Here is an 18,671-nt window from a genome sequence, read left to right as displayed (position 1 = left end):
AACTTCCTCTGAAAAATCAAAGCCATGGCAGGTTGGATGTACCTTCCATCAGGCAACTCATGACCTGAGCAAGTCCCGGCTGCCCTCACTGGGCTGGGTGTGAGGCTGAACTTGACACAGTGCCTAACACCCTCTGTTGGCCCTGACGGTCATTACTATTCATCATCTCTCTGACTGCTGGGCTTTTTTTGTACACAAACCTCTTTACCTATCTCTCTGCTAAAAACAACAGAACAAAAGATGAATCAAGAGCGCTTCAGCGGCCGCGGGGCGTGCCACCAGGCGCAGCTCCTCCTGTAGCGACTCGAGGCCCTCAGCGGGCGCCCTCCTTTCGCCTTTCCTCCCCGCGGCTGGGCGCGACGGGCGGGAAGCTGTGGCCGCGTCCGTGAGACAACTGATCGGATTCAAGATGACCAACGAGGAACCTCTTCCTAAAAAGGTTCGACTGAGTGAAACAGACTTCAAAGTTATGGCACGAGATGAATTAATTCTCAGGTGGAAACAATATGAAGCATATGTGCAAGCGTTGGAGGGCAAGTACACAGATCTTAACTCTAATGATGTAACTGGCTTAAGGGAATCTGAAGAAAAACTAAAGCAACAACAGCAAGAGTCTGCACGCAGGGAAAACATTCTTGTAATGCGACTAGCAACCAAGGAGCAAGAGATGCAAGAGTGTACTACTCAAATCCAGTACCTCAAGCAAGTCCAGCAGCCTAGCGTTGCCCAACTGAGATCAACAATGGTAGACCCAGCGATCAACTTGTTTTTCCTAAAAATGAAAGGTGAACTGGAACAGACTAAAGACAAACTGGAACAAGCCCAAAATGAACTGAGTGCCTGGAAGTTTACGCCTGATAGGTAAACAAATCATACTCCCCAGTCAAGACTTCCCTGACAGTCCCACTACGAGAAAGCTGTGGTGGGACAGCCAAGTACTCGTTTCCACACCAAGACTCAGACTTTTTGAGCCAAAAAAGCCACATTCTTATACTATCCAGCTTGTAATGGTTAATGTAAAACTTACCAGATGAACCTTGTGTTTCAGCTTTTTTCTCTTCCCCCTCCCCTTGCTTCAGAGGCCTGATGGCGTCGGACTATTCCGAAGAAGTGGCCACCTCCGAAAAATTCCCCTTCTAGAACGTGTAGACACTTGAGAAATGTTTCTGTTTGAAGAAAATAGAGGGAGAAACAGAAGTCTTAAGTCTGTGGCACACTGTGTCTTCAGACAGTTTGGAGGAATGAAAACCTAGAGATTTAAAATCATGAATTGAACATGTAAAATTCCAGTAAATGTAAAGATGGAATATGCATCGCTCTTAACCTTGAGCATAGTGACTTAGAGACACTGTGTATCAGTTTTGCCAATAAGACTGTGGACTTCGTGATTGTTGTTGAACTTCTGGGTCAAACTCAAATGAGGTGAATTTTGCCTTTAAAGGGTTTATTTGCTAAGAACCAACTTAATAGTCATGAGAGAATCAAATAATAGATGTCAGTACAAGTAGTTCATATATTTAACCATTTAGTTTGGGGCTCCATATTACTTGATTGAGCCTTAAATCAATGTGGTTTTACTCAATGGTTTGTTCTTTGAATGGTTGCTAATACTGTAGATAATCTTATTGAGGACTGTACAAATAATGAAGGTGTGGTATCAAACTTCAGGTCTAAACTGTTTGAAGCATTATAAACATTCATTTCACAACTAGATTGTATAAGGATATTAGCTGTGATGAGACTCACTGCGTTATTTTTTTCAGTAGTGAAATTTATTAAATCCCCATTCCATTCAACAGGCACATGTTGAAAGAGCATTGTCGTTGGTGTTAATGGGGGAATGTGTTCCTTCATTGTATTTGGGCCTTTTGTATTGCACTCTTGATATTAAATTAAATGTGCCTTGAAATAAAAAAAAAAAAAAAGATGAATCAAGAGAGCCAAGTTTTTCAAGAAAAATGAGAGCATTTATTTAGTATGCAAACAGAATACAACTGTGTGGAAAAAACACACTCAACCAGCTTTCCTCACATATACCTCCTCTCTAGGAGGCGCCTTCTGTAGACATGTGAGTTTTGATCCCATTCGCACAACCTCCTCTCTCCTTTCACAGTTCCTCTAACCAGAGCAAGGTTCCAGGGCCCCTTCATTCAGGGGAACCTGCTCATTTTTCCAGATGACGTCATCGCGTCTGGAGCCAAGTCTCTGTTTGGAGGTGTTTTCTTTGACTTTGTTGCTTTTTCCTTCTTGGACCCAGGCAGCAACTCAAGCCTGCCCGCTTCCCCAACATGTTAACACAAACAGCGTGCTTCCCAAACTAGAGAGGCACATGCTAGCTTAATTACAGTGAGGGAGACTCAGTTGCTATTGAAACGGTTGAGTGATAGACAAAACCCTTCATTTGGGAGGAAAATTAGTTGTACACAAACAGGAACACATTTCATCTTGAATTCAAAGCTGCGACACTCCCTTGGCAGAGACCTCTGGCTATTTCTTTTCTTTTCTGCATTCTGTCTCCTCCTCCCATGAGGGATTTTCTTGGCAATGGGCCGGGCTTTGAGGCCCCACGAGGGTCCCTCCTGTAATCTCCCTTCCTCGGCCGGCTGTTCTCTTGCCTTTGTGGAAGCTTCAGTTGCCCCAGCCCACCTGGAGCGGGACCCTCCCTCCCAGCCCTGTCCCTTCCTGTGCCCGGTCCCCTCCCCGCAGCCCCTGAAGAGTAAAAACTGTCAAGTCAGGGACAGCTGCTCCGCCCCAGGGCCCGGCTCCTGGATGTGAACGAAGGGTTAAACGTGATGAGTAACAGTCAGCGAAGGCGACACACGCGGGGAAAGTGCTCACTTTAGCCCAAACTCCCAGATCCATCGAGAGGGCCACAAATAACGAAACCATCCATCTTCCACCCACTAAAGAGGAGCGCGCTACGGCCAGTTGGAAAAGGTCAGTGAGAAACGTCCCGCCTCCTCCGTGCAGCGGTTCATGCTCTGGGATGTCCCTGCTCCCGCTGCCCAGCGAATCCCCGGGCCCCTGGGGACCGTGCCCAGCGGACACCCACAGAGGTCTTCCCTGAGGAGGAGAGGGGTGGCCAACAGCCTAACCCCACCCACAGGGGCCGGGTGGTCCCTGACCCCATAACCTGCTAACTCACTTAGGACTTACACCCTCAGCGCCCCTGAGGAAAGGAAGCCAGTCAGCCCCTGCTTCCTCAGTCATGGTCACACTCATGTGTTCCTGACATACAACAACTCAATTTTCATCATTTCGCTGGGAACATCTCCATAACACTCTCCCAGGAATCTGGGATGAAAATGCATTTCAAGGCTGCCAGAATCCAGGACACACTTTCAGAACTTTCTATCATCCTAATGACCAAACCGTTGGGACAGGTATTGGAGTCCCAGCATCAGGTGGACGGTCCCCACCTCACCTCTACTGTCCCCTGGGAAATACACCTTGCTGTTTTTTCCTCTTCGCTACAGTTATTATTACCTGAGTACTCGAGAATTTCATCAAATCTAAGATGCCTTGGGAAAAAAACATGGGGATGTCAGGGAGCAAAGAAGTGCAGAAAAAACCGGGACACCAGGGAGGGGCCGCTCCCAGCAGAGCCAAGAGGGGGAGGGGCGACAAGGTGGAGATGAGGTTTTGAGTTCCGGGCAATGTAAGGACACCTAAGCCTACCAAGGGAATTAAGATTGCCCCATGCCAGAACACACATGAGGCAGTTTTCAAGGATGTAAGGAGGAGGAGATCATTAAACTAAGTTACCAGGGCTTCCACAAGAGAGCAGGAGTAATTTCGTGAGAGGCCCTGACATTGCAGAAAAATCTAAATTAATTCTTTGGCTGTTCTTGGAAGAGGATGATGAGGAAGTAGTTGCTGGAAATAAAAGGTAACTAGAATATGGGATTTTTTTTAGGAGACAAAATGCATGTGTGTGTGTGTGTGTGTGTGTAAATATACAAATATCAGAGAAAGCAAGATAAAGAAGAAAGATAAAGAAGTGGAAGAATGAGAGGGAAAAGGGAAATGATTTCCCATAATGAAGGGAAATCAAGGTTAATCATTTCTTGATGTTGTAGCAGGAGTTCCTCTGACACAATAAAACTTGAGAAGCCACCTTCAGCCTGCCCTTGGAGCCGGAGCTGATGGCCACCTGCAGGTGTCGGCTCTGGCTAGGACCACGGCTGCTCCACAGAGCTCTGAGGGAGCCAGCACTGAGGCTACATCCACAGTCCTTTTTCCTGTAAGTCCTGCATCCCCCCCGCCCTGACACTGCCTGCATAGGGTCTCCCGACTCACTGCTCCAATGTGAAAGCAAGGCTTCCCACCCTCCCAGCTCCCTTCTCTGGCTTCAGAGCTTCACAAAGCGCAATGTATGAGGTCATTTCACGAGACAAACATTGCCCCCTGTAATGATTCTTCCTCACCTCTTCCAATTACCTCAAAGACAACATCTTGATTTGGTGCTAATATGCCTTTAGCACCTCTCTAAGCCGTGCTCATCATCCTTTGAAACAAAGAAAGAACAGGCCCCAGCTTAGTGCAGAATGCAGCCCCTCTGTTTAGGTGTATTGTTTTTATTTCCATGGTTACCATCCTCTTGCAGCAAGACATGCTGGTTTTCCATTTACACCAGCGATATGGTTTCCCTCTCAAATAAAAGTCTTTTAGTGAAAACAAACATGGGTTTATTTAAAGAAGAATACTGAGTGAATATTCAGCAAACTTCGGGCCAACTACCTGTTTTTGTAAATCAAGTTTTACTGGAACACTGCCATGCTGATTCATTTACATGTTGTCTCCTGCTGAGCAGAGTGAGGAAGCGGCCACAGAAAGCAGGTGCCCCACAAAGCCTAAGCGAGTTACTCTCTGACTCTTCACAGAGCACATGTGCCCGCCCCTGGACTGAGGGATTGTCCTGGTGATGTGTGGGTGTGGCAAAGTGGAGATGTGGGCTGGGGCTGATTTAAACTGGGTGACCAGTGAGCAATGCTTAGGAGCTTGGGCTGTATGTAGGGTGAGACAGAAACAGGCAAACCCCAATTCCCCAGCTTACCATCAAGGCCTTTCTCCTGAACCATCCTCAGTTTCTTTGTTTGTAAAATGGGAAAACAGGGCTTCCCTGGTGGCGCAGTGGTTGAGAGTCCACCTGCCGATGCAGGGGACACGGGTTCGTGCCCCGGTCTGGGAAGATCCCACATGCCGCGGAGGAGCTAAGCCCGTGCGCCACAACTACTGAGTCTGTGCTCTAGAGCCCGCAAGCCACAACTAGTGAGGCTGCATGCCACAACTACTGAAGCCTGTGCGCCTAGAGCCCGTGCTCCGCAACAAGAGAAGCCACTGCAATGAGAAGTCCGCACACCGCAAGGAAGAGTAGCCCCCGCTCGCCGCGGCTAGAGAAAGCCCGTGCGCAGCAACAAAGACCCAATGCAGCCAAAAAAAACAAAAAACCCCACAAAAGAACCAAAACAAAAAAAAAATAGATGAATGAGGGATCCTATTTGTCCCTTTCAACCCAGCACCTAGCAGAGAACCTGGCATGCAGTAGGACTCAATAAATATTTGCCAGATAAATAAGTGAACGAATGAATGAAACTTCTCAATCCCCTCTCCCCCCTCCCCCCACACCTTTATTGCCTTCAGGACCCCCTCCCCATCTCATTCCAACATCCCCGTTTCCTGGCCTTCATCGTGGATTTAACATTTAACATTCCAATAAACATACTGAGCCAGACACTGCCCTGGATACAACAATGAACAAAATCCCTTCCCTCCTGGAGCTAAAATTCTAATGGGGGGTTCAATATCCTCTTCCCCAAAAGCAAATGAACAAACAATGCCATGATCCAGTGATTTTAGTAAAGGAAAACACCAGCTTGTGGGAGACCAGAACCCACCAGGCACTAAGAAAGGGCATGGGAGTTGGAAGAACAGGTGTGGCCTTTATGATGAGGAACCTTCTTCCAGATCTGCAGGGAAACCCAGTGTTGGCTGCAGCCTGAGAGAGGGACCCATGGCTCCAGGGCCCCAAGTTCCCCTCAGATGAGCCCCTCCCAGCAACCGAGGGGATGCCCCAGGCCAAGAAAACTCCCCCACTGGCCCACTCCACCCCTGTGTGCAGTGAAGCCCCGAAGCTGGAAGAGTCTCAGCACAGGACATGGGCTTCTGAGGGTCTGATCCAGGATGTATGACATTGTGAATGCAGCAGAAGGGAGGCCCCACAGTTATAAATTTCTCAGAATCTCAAGGAGGACCCCGTTCTTCTGCCAGCTCAGTCTCAGGGAGCTACTGATGGGCTCTGTGTGGTCAGAAGGGTTTGCTGTGCCCTGTAGACACTGCACCAGCAGCCTGCAGTGTCCAGATGGCAGGATTCTGCTCAGCTCAGATGCAGAGTTCACCTAGTGTGAATATTTAATGGCCTGGTCCCTGGAAACTGTGTTTCCATCTTTACTGCTCCGGGACTGAATCACCGCCAAGCTCCTCCTGTCCCTGGCAGGCACTGCTGTGAGCAGGTCCAGGACAAGCCTTAGGAAGCGGCTCCAGCCCAGCGGGGGTGGGTCTGTCTCCAAGGCACAGAATGGGGCTCAGGTTCAGCTACTCTCTGGCCCCCTGGGAGGGGCCATCGTTGCTGTCGTCTCTGGTTTTATGGTCTCACGTGAGAGTTGAGAAACCTCTCAATCCAGGAATAACAGCTCAAAGCCGCTTGCTTTCCCCACTGCAGGTGGATTCCAGTGTGTAGCTGAACTTGAGCGCAGTCCATCTTGGGTCATAAAGCTACAGATCCTGCTCATTCTCACCTGGAGGTGAGGGCCCAGACCCCGCCTGCCAGCTCTGCAGCCCCGCTCCGCAGGCCCTGGAGAATCAGCGTTTGCCTGTTCTTAGCAGGGGCGGTAGATGAGACAGGAGCAGAGAGTGGGGGGTCACAGAAGGGGTGCATGGAGTCTGGAAAAGAGGAAACACCTGGGTGAAGTATTTCCATTTTGTCTTTTTGGAGGCCAGATGTTGGAATGCCAAGAAATGTGACCTAAGAAGGTCACAGAGTGAAACCGTTCCTGAGTGTTTTCTGTGCAGGCAGACAGCACATCACAACAGTTAGCTTCCTGAGAGCACGGCCTCTGGAGGAGGACTCTCTGGGTCCAAATCCCAGCCGGTCACACCACTTACTAGCCGTGTGACCTCAGGCAAGTTATGTAACCTCTCTGTGCCTCAGTTTCCTCACCTGAAAAACGAGGATAATGAGAGTCCCTGTTGCATAGGATTATGGGACAGATTAGAGCAGAAAGTAGCAATGAAGTGCTCAGCAGGGCCTGCCCATAGGACTCAGGGATTAAAATGTTAGATGACATCATCATCACCATCATCATCATCATCACAACTGCATTTGATGACACTCTGGTGACCTTCATTCCTGGCCTTATCAGCTCCATGTGGTTTTTTGCTGGACCAGTTCCATCCCCTGGTTCAAACCTTTATCCTGTAGAAACGCTGGCTGAGAAGGATGCTCTGAGGTCATCCCCCTCATCGCCATCACCATCAACAGCCTCAGATGTCACTGAGCCCATGGTAGGTGCTAGCCCACCATCCCTCAGATGGCGGCACTCTACAGTTTGCAGAGCAGGTGATTTCTCATTCACCTTCCCAGCATCAGCTGATCCCCGATGGTCCTGCCTCCCCTCCTGCTCACGAGCACCCTCTCCCCCACAGGGGGGCAGTGGAAGGGACCCTTTCAATGCCTGAATCAGGTCACGGCTGCTCTCTAAGTAAAACCCTCCAGTGCCCCCTCGCATGGGGCTGTCTCCTCTCACATCCCGTCTCTGCCCACGCTCCCCGCACCCCAGCTGTCCTGCCCATCACTGCTGCATCCCACATCCCTCAGGCTTGTCCCACTTCAGGTCCCAACACCAGGAGAGACCTTCCCTAAATATGCCTGCCCTCAGCTGCCTCCTTCTCATCAGACAAGGCAGGTTAAGTGGCCCCTCCTCAAAAGACCTCCCAACTCCCCAGTCCAAAGTCGGCCACGCCTCCCGTGTGTCATGTCATCCCTCCTTTCCTTCACGGGACTCATCATGGTCTGACAGCACCCTGCACTTACTTCGTTCACACATTTAAGCTCTATCTCCCCCATTCAAATATAAGTTCCAGGAGGACAGGGACACGGGTCACCACTGCATCCCCAGCACCTAGTAAGTGCTCAGTAACATTTATGGACGAATGACGAATCACAGTGGCCCAGGTTGAGGGGAGGGGGCAGTGTGCCGTTATTATAACGGGAGGTCATAAATAACAACATCACCTTGTGTTTACAGCCTGCTTTACAGCCTGCAGGTACTTAAACATCCGCCAGCCCTGAGAGAGAAAGAGAACACAAATCTAGACATTTAGCCAGAAAAGGGAGGGAAGGAGAGATATAAGAATGAGCGAGGGATGCATTTTCCAGCACTGAGTGAGAACACGTGTTTCTTCCTGGTCTCAAGATCAAAGAGGATACCCAGAGGACAAAAGCACTCGAGAAAGACTATGCTTTATCCTGAAGATTAGCCCCCAGCAGAGAGTCAGGGAATCTGTAGGAATGGAGGCTTTGGGATTGTTTTTTTGTTTAATTAGGAAGCAGGAGGAGAAAGGGCGGCAGGCCCTGAGCCCAGAGCTTTGGAAGGTGTGTCTGTGTCTGGCCGCCTGACAGCAGCTCAGGGTGGGTGTGCCCCGGGGAGCCAGCCCGCCGTTCCTCCCCACAGCCCTTTCTGCTCTCGGCTTAAGGATAAGCAGCCTTTTATGGCTTGTCTCTCGAGAGCTATTGGAAGCAAAGCCACCAATTACAGGCTAAAGCTCCAAGCATCCCTACAGAAATCTCTCTTCCTAAACCCAAAGCCCTGATTCCAGGGCAGCCTCTTGACCAGACTCATCTGTGAGCCTGATTAGCGATCCGCTGACGACAACAGGCTGACCTCACAGGCACTTACTGCGTGGGGCCTGGGTCCTGAGCGCTCCTGTGCATTAACTCGCTTCATCCTCACCTGGACGCAGTCACACGGCCCCATCCGGAGCCTCAGGTCACAGGGGCAGAGTCAGGCTGGGCAGGGTTGACAACCCCTGGGGGCCCGTGCCTGCAGGACTACAGAGCCAGAGTCTCGGCCCGTAGCACTGACCCCTGACTGCCGGCCGAGCACTGACTATGTCCTTGTGGGTGGAAGAGGGGGTCTTGGCAGACACCAATATTGCTCCCAAATCCTCTTTCCAAGAAAAAGTACTTCTCTCCTCCAGTGGACTTTGAAGGAGACTTTCCTGAAGGACTTGGAATTTTGGCTGAAGTCCCAAAGCTAGAAGTGTTGTAACCTACTCATTCTAAAGAGAGTTCTGGAAACATCCATGGGAGCCAGTGACCACCACCCCACGAGACAAGAGGGACATCTGGAAGGAGATTCCCGGGAGGGGATTCACAGCAGGAGACGCTCTTCGACCCAGGGCGAGTGACGGGGGGCTGTGAGAGACCTGAAGAGGCTGTGGTGCTGCAGGGAGGGTGTCGCATCTCTCCCCCACTGGATGTTCCCAGGGCTGCCATGAAACCTGAGCTGAGGGAGGCCTCCCAAGAGCCTGGCCTGGGTTCCCTGCAGGTTGGAGGGAGGCCAGATCATCCTGGATCCCTCGGGAACTGCACAGCTGCTGAATCTACCCACACTGAAGTCTACCTGATGGCTGGTCTCTGTCGTGGGAGATGATGAACTCCCTCACCATGCGAGCCAGGTTCATTACGAGTTGCTCTTACTTGCCACCAAAAGCAAGCTAATGGACACACCATCCCCTCCAAAAAGGCTTCTCTGACCCCCTGCCCCCAGCAATCCCTCGCTGCTCTGAACCTCAGGACCCTTCACTGCACTGACCCACTGCACCCTGTGTGCTATTTACATGCATGTTCATGTCCCCCACCAGCCAGGGGCTCCCTGAGAACAAAGTCTGATTCATCCCTCTCCTCCTTAACCAGGGCCCTATACTTAGTAGGTGCTTTGTAGATTTTATTGCATAAACAAATAATTAGAAGACGGGCATTTCCATTTTTATTTTAAAAGCTAGGTAAATGAGTTTTCTTGTTTTTGTTTTTAAAGAAACACGTCACTGTCACAAAGAAACACATCATTGTCACATAAACTGCTCTTTCAGATTGTACAGCAAGATTTATCCAATAGCAATGGATATTAAGATGTTTTATTTAATGTGATAAGCTACATCAGATTGTACAGCAAGATTTATCCAATAGCAATGGATATTAAGATTTTTTTTTTTTGTGGTATGCGGGCCTCTCACTGTTGTGGCCTCCCCCGTTGCGGAGCACAGGCTCCGGACGCGCAGGCTCAGCGGCCATGGCTCACGGGCCCAGCCGCTCCGCGGCATGTGGGATCCTTCCAGACAGGGGCACGAACCCGTGTCCCCTGCATCGGCAGGCGGACTCTCAACAACTGCGCCACCAGGGAAGCCCTAAGATGTTTTATTTAATGTGATAAGCTACATGTCTATAAAAGCCCCGCCCTCTTTTCTCCCAGGTGATAGCATTTGAAGATGCAGGACTCTCCTTCCAGCCAATATCCCTCTTTAAAGTTCACACTCCCTTTAACAGATGTAGCACATTCTGACAAACACATCTGGACAGGTGGCTACAGAGATAAAGCTCCACAATGGGCCCAAGTGACTTGGGACCACCAATGAGTTTCAACAATTCATCCGCTCGCTAACTGTGAGGGCTATTCATCCTTATCAGGAATAAACCTCGACTTCCAGGATACAGTCCAGGCTGGGCTCCCTGGGCAACCTTGGAGCTGGGAATTCAGGAAGGGCCATGATGAGTGGACATGCCAGGACCCACCATGCAGATGGAAAGAGGCCATGGGAACCAAGGGCGGGGACAGCACTCAGCATCAGGACCACGAAACACCACTGCAGGTTTCTGAAAGCTCCATCTCCCCCCAAAGCCTTCCCCTCCCATAGTCTTCCTCATCACGGTAAAGGGCAACCCCACTTCCAGTGGTCCAGCCACATCCACCGCAAACACCATGGTCCAAACATCTGGCATCTCTCACTGAACTATTACAGGTGCCTCCTCACTGGTCCCGGCTTCCACTCCTGCTCTCTGTACAGTTAATCCTCTGCCCACAGCCAGAGGGAGCCATCATCAAGCCCTCCATCCAAAACCCTTCAGTCCTGTCCTACTTCATCAGAATATAATCCAAATTTCTGTATCATGTAGAGCAAACAACTTGTTCACGTTTGCCTCGGGCTTTCCCAGAAAGTTGAAATTCCTGCTTCCTCCCAGGCCAGGGCTCCTTCCTGATGGAAGTTTCTGGGAGCCTTGGCCCTGATCCCTTCCCTCACCACTCCTGGTGAGTCAGAAGGACAGGATTACTAGAGCCCAACTTGGCAAAAGAGGAAACTGAGGTACGGCCAAGGCAAGTGATTCACCTTTGTTCAAAGGGCTCATTACTGAGGGGCAATTACAAGTGGTTACGGTGTGGGCCTGAGCCAGCGGCCTGGGCTGGGTGCCGGCTCGGCCACTTTGAAGCTGAGAAATTGCTAACCTCTGGGTGCCTTGGTTTTTCCATCTGTAAAATGGGTAATAAGCATAATTGACCTGTGGCTTTTTATGAGCATGAGGAAACCCAGGCATCACCATGGGGAGGAGCCTGACTCTGGAACCAGACGTCCAGTCAATCCACCAGCCCCTCCACTGGCTGCCTCTAAGACCCCGGGAGGGTCACCAACTGCCCTCTGCAGATGGAGACGATGGCAGTGCCACACACACACACACACACACACACACACACACACACAGCTGGCTGGAAATCACTGAGAATTAAAAACCCCACCAACCACCACCACCACCTTCCAACCAATGACTCTTAGGAGTTGGTGTGTAAATAACTAACCAAGAACCAAACCCAGTGTGATTTTCTGATTTTCTCCCTCTGGGGAGGTTCCTGACCTGGGCCACTGCTTTACTCTGAGGTAAGGACTTTCAACTTGCACCTTCCCAGGTCTACAAAAGAGAATCTTTTAGGTACAGTGGGTTTAGGAAATGTATCATAACCCTACCATTCCCACCAAGAACATCGTTCTCCCCACACAAACTGAAGGGTCTTTCCTGGCTTTTCCCTCCCCCACCCCCAATGTCAGACCCCAGTCCTGTGAGATTCAGTCCAGAAAAGCCCTGAAGGCACCTGACTGTGAAAACCAGGGGTAAGCAAGGGCCTGCCTGGAGATTTCCTCTGGAAGGGGCTGATTGCTGTCCATGAAATATCGTTACATGGCATCAATTACTGAGGGAAAAAAATGGGAATGGCTTTGATCTGATTTGCAGTCTGAGAAGCCCACTCCAGCTGCTGCTATAGAGGGTGGACTTGAGCAATGTCAGTGGGATGCCTGGAGCCCAATCAGGAGGTTGATGCAAAGGTCCAGGTGAGAGGTGGGGCCAGCTTGGACAAGGGAGGTGGTGGCGAAGATGGAGGGACCATTGTGGGTGATACAGAGCGTGACATAATAAAAAGTGTATTTTGTCTTTGTCCCCCGTCACTGGCCCAGAGACCCAACAGCTCTGGGAGTGTTTTGTTATTCGTAAGAATCCCCTTTTGAGTGCACCTGATTTATGCTAATGAGGTGACTTAGGGTGGGGTCCCCAGAGAGCCTCATGAGGCAGGCTGGTCACCAGAAAAACCAAACAGGATTAGAGGGTGGAAACTCAGCCCCATCCTCTGACCTCTGGGAATTTGGGGAGGGGAGTGTGCAGCTGGGTTATAAACACTCTCAAACAAAGATGTCCAGGAGTGTCCGGTCAATGATCACATTGAAGTGCTGGGAGGGTGGTGTCCCAGGAGAGGGCAGGGCAGGTCCACACCCCTCTCCCCATGCCTTGTCCTATGTATCTCTTCCATTTGGTTATTCCTGAGTTTTATCCTTTATCATACACTGTAAATGCAAATAAAGTGTTTTCCTGAGTTCTATGAAGCTGTGCTTGTAAATTATCAGACCCGCGGAGGGGGTTGTGGGAAGCCCCACTTCATAGCCAGTGGGTCAGAAGTATGGGTGGGAGGGCTTCCCTGGTGGCGCAGTGGTTGAGAGTCCGCCTGCCGATGCGGGGGATGCGGGTTCGTGCCCCGGTCCGGGAAGGTCCCACATACCGCGGAGCGGCTGGGCCCGTGAGCCATGGCTGGTGAGCCTGCGCGTCCGGAGCCTGTGCTCCACAACGGGAGAGGCCACAGCAGTGAGAGGCCCGCGTACCGAAAAAAAAAAAAAAAAAAAAAAAAAAGAAGTATGGGTGACTCAGGACTTGCAACTGGCATCTGAAGTGGGGACAGTCTTGTGAGACTGAGCCCTTAACCCAGAGGGTCAGTGCCAACTCTGGGTAGTTAGTATCCGAATTGAATTGAATTGTTGGCCACCCAGTTGGAGAATTGGTGGCCGGTGTTTTCTAAACACATCACACATAGGACGTGAAATCAACAGGCATGTGTAGTGGATAACATGATGGAAGGGAGGAAGAGGATATTTCTGACTTAGGCAAATAGATGGGTGAAGGTGCCATTCTCTGAGAAGACAAACACAGGAGAGGAGCATGAATGGGACAGGGGGCAGGAGGTCATGGGTTGCGTCTTAGGCTGAGTTGAGCTGCATTTGGAACATCCTAGTGGAAATGTCAGAAAGCCTAACTCACCGTCCCTAACTAGGTCCAGGGGTCTGGAACCCAGAGAAGAGGTGTGAGTTATTGAGACCGCCTGCCTAGAGATGGTAAATGAAGGAACAGAACCTTTAATTACAGATGGGGAAACTGAGGCACCGAACAGGAAAGAGATTTGGCAAGGTTCACACTACCGGTAGGTTAGCGGCACAGTATCTTTGTTTTGGTAGGCTGAATGATGACCCTCTAAAGATGTTCATATCCTAATCCACAGATTCTGTCAACATTTCCGTACAGAGTAAAAAAGGACTTTGCAGATATGGTCAAGCGAAGGATCTTGAGTTGGGGAGATGATCCTAGATTATCCGGGTGGGCCCAGTGTAATCAATGGGTCCTTGTAAGAGGGAGAAGGCAGTGTGAGGAGGGGTGCAGAGATTAGATTGATGCAGCCAAGGAACGCAGGCAGCCTCTAGAAGCTGCAAGAGGCAAGGAAGAGATTCTCTCCTGGAACCTTCAGAAGGAACCAGCCCCAAGACACCTCGATTTTAGTCCCATAAGACTTATTTCCAACTTCTGCCCTCTAGAACTATAGGAGAGTAAATTTGTAAGTCACTAAATTTGTGGTAATTAGCTACAGCTGCCTCGGGAAACTGATACAGTTGAATTTATATTACAGTTGACCGCATGAGCTTGGCTCTGCTGGGGTTCTTCTGGCCATAAATAACAATGTTCTGAGGACATTTACTGTTTACTTAACAAGAGTTTCTGGGACTGGTTCAGCCGCTCAGGCTATTTGCCTCCTTCTCATCCTTCAGGTTAGTAAAATCTCTGCCCAGAATTAAAATAGGGCTGTCGTGACCCCAAGCATCATGACTTCAGATGAGAGCCTCTAAAGCAAAGAAGGGGACAGGAGGCCGGGGTCTCCACATTTTGAGGACCTCTTGATTTAATGGAAAGAAAAGTCTTTCTGCGAAGCCTCGGGAGACTTCCTTTTCCACCTCCTTGGCCAGAACTGCTCACACGCTCATCCTGGGATTGTACTGATTGGCTTAGAGCAGTGATGACCTATTTCCTTAAGCAGGAGCCATTGTTGTCTGGGGGAAGGAAATGACCAAATGTTCTGCTCTGAGCTTACTTCCATGATCCCAGGTCCTGAGAGACTAACCTCCACCCTCTGAATTCCTTCTTTAAGTCAGTGATTCTGAGAACAGGATATAGTGGACAGTCTGGCCACTTCACAAGAAAGTCCCTTTCTACAGGATTACAACACCTGTCTGGTCAGAACCCACCAAGGTGCAGCTGACACTCTGCCAATCTGGTTTCATTGCAGCATCCATTCCATTGAAGTTTGAGTCTCAAAAAGGTTTTGAAAGTTCAACATGCACCCCCAAAAAGCAGATTTCTATTTCCAAAGAAGAGGGGGAACTGGATATTGGGGCAGTGACCAGTAGTTGCTGCTACAAACCCTTTGTCATGCTCACTGGTTATATCCATTTTACCTACCAGACTTTAGCCCAGTAGTTCTCAGCCAGGGAGGACTATGTCCCCTAAAAAACACACTGGCAATATCTGGAGTCATATTTGGTTATCACAGCTAGGGAGATGTTGCTACTAGCATCTAGTGGGTAGAAGCCAGGGATGCTGTTAAACATCTTACAAATCATAGGACCAGCCCCACAACAAAGAGTTATCTGGCCCTAAATGTCAACACTATCAAGGCTGGGAGACTGATCTAACCCCTTGCGAGCAGGATAGGGTTGGCAGATTTAGCAGAGGACACACTTGTGTTTATACTAAAAAAGTATTCATTGTTTATCTGAAGTGTAAATTTAACTGGGTGTCCTGTATTGTATCTGGCAACCCTAGAAGAGGACCATAACCCATACCACCATGTTTGCTAAGGCCTGGTACTGAACAACTTAATAAACATTTGTCAAATGAATGAGCATCTCACCAAAGATGAGCAAGGCCGCTGCATGCTCTGATAACCCTGATCAAAGCATTTTCCTCAGCAGCTCCAAGGCACAGGGCCAGCCCCTCCCCACTGGGCTCAGCAATGAGGCTCCCTGCACCACCCCACCCGCCCCCCGCAAAGCAGCTCACGTGGCTTCCCTCTCAACCTCCCCCCACAGGGAAGTCCTGGCTTCCTGTTCTGAAATGCACTCTGCTAGAGCAGAGCTCAGCCAGTGGGTGACCTAACAACAATGCCTGCTTGGGTGGCTTTCACTGTTGCCTACATCCAGGCTGAGGCAGACAGCCTGTGGCCTTTGGTCCAAAATGGTGTCTGTTAGTGGCCCCTGGGGGTGTGGTCCCTGTTCAAAGAAAAGAAACAAGCCCTCAACCCACTTACTGTCTAAACAGACAACACCAAGAGCCCCTGGCCTGGCGCTTGTGGTCTGGCTTATGATTCCTTACAAGCCTGAGTGGATGCAGCTATACTCAGGCCACACTGATTCCTTATCCACAGGGGAAACTTTTAGAAGGTTGATAGCAGGGATTTAGATTTGTGGACCAACTGCCCCGGATTTTCAGTCCAGTTTTGCAGACTCTCAAGGAGTCTCTCAGGGCCCATAACAATCTGTTTCTGATCCTTTTTTTTTTTTTTTTTCTGTTTCCAATTCTGATTCAATGAACACTCGTTGTACACCTTCTGTGACCCAGGCATCCTGCGTGCATTTTATCCTTGTTAATCTCACCTAGCCCACATGACAACCTGCAATACCCTCAATATCATCCCATTCTCAAGATGAGGAAACTGAGGCCCAGGGAGGTCAGCTAAGGAGTCACCAGTCAGTAGGATCAGAGTCCAGGTTAGTGACAAACATCAGCCCTGGGACTGCTCTGCTTTTACTAAACGCCACCAACATTAATCATCTCACAAGTGCACTTTCTGAAAGGTGATTGTAAAACGAGGTGTGCTCTCAAGACAGACTAAATTGAATTGCATTTACGGTCATATGGATCCTGCTTTCCGCTTTAGAAAACTATCATCCACCAGAGACCCACAAGCTCTGCCTTGTCCACGGAGATCTGCAGCTGTGCTGCCGGGGGCTGTAGTACTCATTTTAATACTCAGTTACTTGGGGACTAACGCCACTTGGTGTCTGTTTCATCACACAGTAAAATTCGTGTGTTTAATCTTTCATGTCCGCTTACAAAAGCGAACTATTGGTGGACAGTTAAGCAGCTAGACAGAGCGTCACTGTTATCTGTGTTCTTAGAACAGTGTCTTAACTGGGTGCTGCCCCACTGTCTTTCATTGATAAGAAGTCTGATTAAACCTCACTGGTCTCCAGCTCCCAGGAAGCTGCAGTTATTCCTGTTTATAATTTTCCACCTCCCAAACTAACCCTTTATTCCTGAACACACACTTTCAGGCATCGGGCACTAGTATAAATTACACTTTACAATTATTTGTAATTAAGGGAGAAAATATGTACTGTGCTGCAAAGATGAGCCCTACTCGGCTGAAGTTAATCATGTCTGTGCCAGAGCACTGGCCCAGGGAAGCAGCGGGAAACACGATTAACTTTCATCTGACTTAATGGAAGTTTATGTTGCTGTTTTTCATAATCGTAATAGCTCGAGACACATAAACAGTTTTTCTCCAATGTAATTGCATTTCTACCAACAAGACACCTTGGGTTTAACTGAAAGTTCGGGCAGAATTAACCACACGTGTGTATTCTATGGATGAGGCTAGAATTTTGTTATGAAACCCATGCAGGACTGTCCCCATTCAGGAGCTGAGAAGTTGATCACAGCCCCCTGAGGGAGACCCTGCAGCCGCTTCTGTTCTCCTGGAAATAAGTTTTGGCCCCATTTTGTGAACCATTAAAGCCCCTTGCTCTAGTTCTATGCCCTTGGGCTCTGGAGCTTCCAGATGCATCCCAGGCCACATTTTTCCTACTTTTAACATTTCTCCTTTACACATCGATTTGTTTGAGACACATTAAAAGCTCGACTTTTATAACCCTGATAAAATCCCATCTGCTCAAAGCTCCAACCCACACTCAGCCAGAAAGTACTAGGACAAAAATGGCTCAGATTGTATTTCAGCCTCTTATGCAAAGATATACACACAGCAACAGCAATTACTTTTGTCACTGGGTATAAGTCAGGTTTTCTCCACAAAATGCCTCCAAGAAGGATGCAGAAGGAAGAAATGAGGTTTATGCAAATCAAGGGAAAGGTCCCCCTGAGGTTAAACCAACAAGGAGGTGGGGAGTGGTGAGAAAAGCCTGATTATCCAGCCAGGACCAGGACGATCACTGAGAGAGGTGCCACCAGGGTGAGGAGGGACACGGAGGAGAAAGGCTGGTGGGGCTGGAGACCCGCAGGGGCTGCAGAATCAGGAGGTGGAAAGTTCTGAGAATTCCAGAGGCCCCACCCAGGTTCCTACACAGTCATGGCTGAGTGACTTCCCAGGCTGGGGGGCATCTGAGCCCCTGAGGCCCCTTGTGTTTCCCAGGCGGACCCTGAACTCCTGAATGGGGCCAGGAGTCCCCACCTGCCTGGAGAGAACCTGGAAAACTTAGGCTGAGGCCTCAGACCCAAAGAACTGTGGCATGAGCTATAGGAAAGAAACATGGCCAGAGGGAACTTTGCAGACCCTGCGACCTGTGAGTGTCTGAGCTGATGAGTTACGTCCTGACCTGAAGCCTGTTCCACAGCATCTGCCTGCAGTGGACACACACACGAGCTTACACATGCACACAGGCACACACGTGCATACCCACAGGCGCTCACATACAAACACACACGCATATATACAAGCATGCACAAACACACGAACACACGGCTGCACTCAAGAAAGAGATCTTCCCCCTCCTCCCTAACAAAAGAAAAGGAGCAAAACACAGACATCACCATGTTTGGTCTCTGAACAGCAACAGTGGGAAAAGTAATCAAGTGACACCGACTCAGCCCAGCCCACAGCCCAGCCCACAGCCCCCATTTCTACTGTGAGTCTATTTGCCCTGCCTCTATTATTGTGTCTCCTGGATGGGGAGAAAGA

At 49.6% G+C, this 18,671-nt stretch overlaps 1 protein-coding gene across 1 annotated transcript; it reads left to right on the top strand.

Moving 5' to 3' along the window:
- The first annotated feature begins 256 nt into the window (after positions 1 to 256).
- Positions 257 to 2,132, top strand: LOC309816666 (pre-mRNA-splicing regulator WTAP-like). The gene is made up of 2 exons (XM_082644443.1): positions 257 to 861; positions 1,080 to 2,132. The coding sequence occupies exons 1-2, from the start codon at positions 410 to 412 to the stop codon at positions 1,138 to 1,140; spliced, it is 513 nt and encodes a 170-aa protein (XP_082500569.1). The 5' UTR covers positions 257 to 409; the 3' UTR covers positions 1,141 to 2,132.
- Positions 2,133 to 18,671: the final 16,539 nt, after the last annotated feature.

Source organism: Mesoplodon mirus, assembly GCF_964341445.2.
Source record: "Mesoplodon mirus genome assembly, chromosome: 15".
In the NCBI taxonomy this organism is placed as follows: domain Eukaryota; kingdom Metazoa; phylum Chordata; class Mammalia; order Artiodactyla; family Ziphiidae; genus Mesoplodon; species Mesoplodon mirus.
The sequence above is the reverse complement of the archived record's forward strand: the minus strand, read 5'-3'. Positions and strand labels throughout refer to the sequence as shown.

Excerpts from the sequence above, each read along its gene's own strand:
- LOC309816666 (XM_082644443.1), top strand. The coding sequence starts at position 410 with ATGACCAACGAGGAACCTCTTCCTAAAAAGGTTCGACTGAGTGAAACA. Across the intron at positions 862-1,079 it reads TGGAAGTTTACGCCTGATAG|AGGCCTGATGGCGTCGGACT; the intron begins GTAAACAAATCA and ends CCCTTGCTTCAG.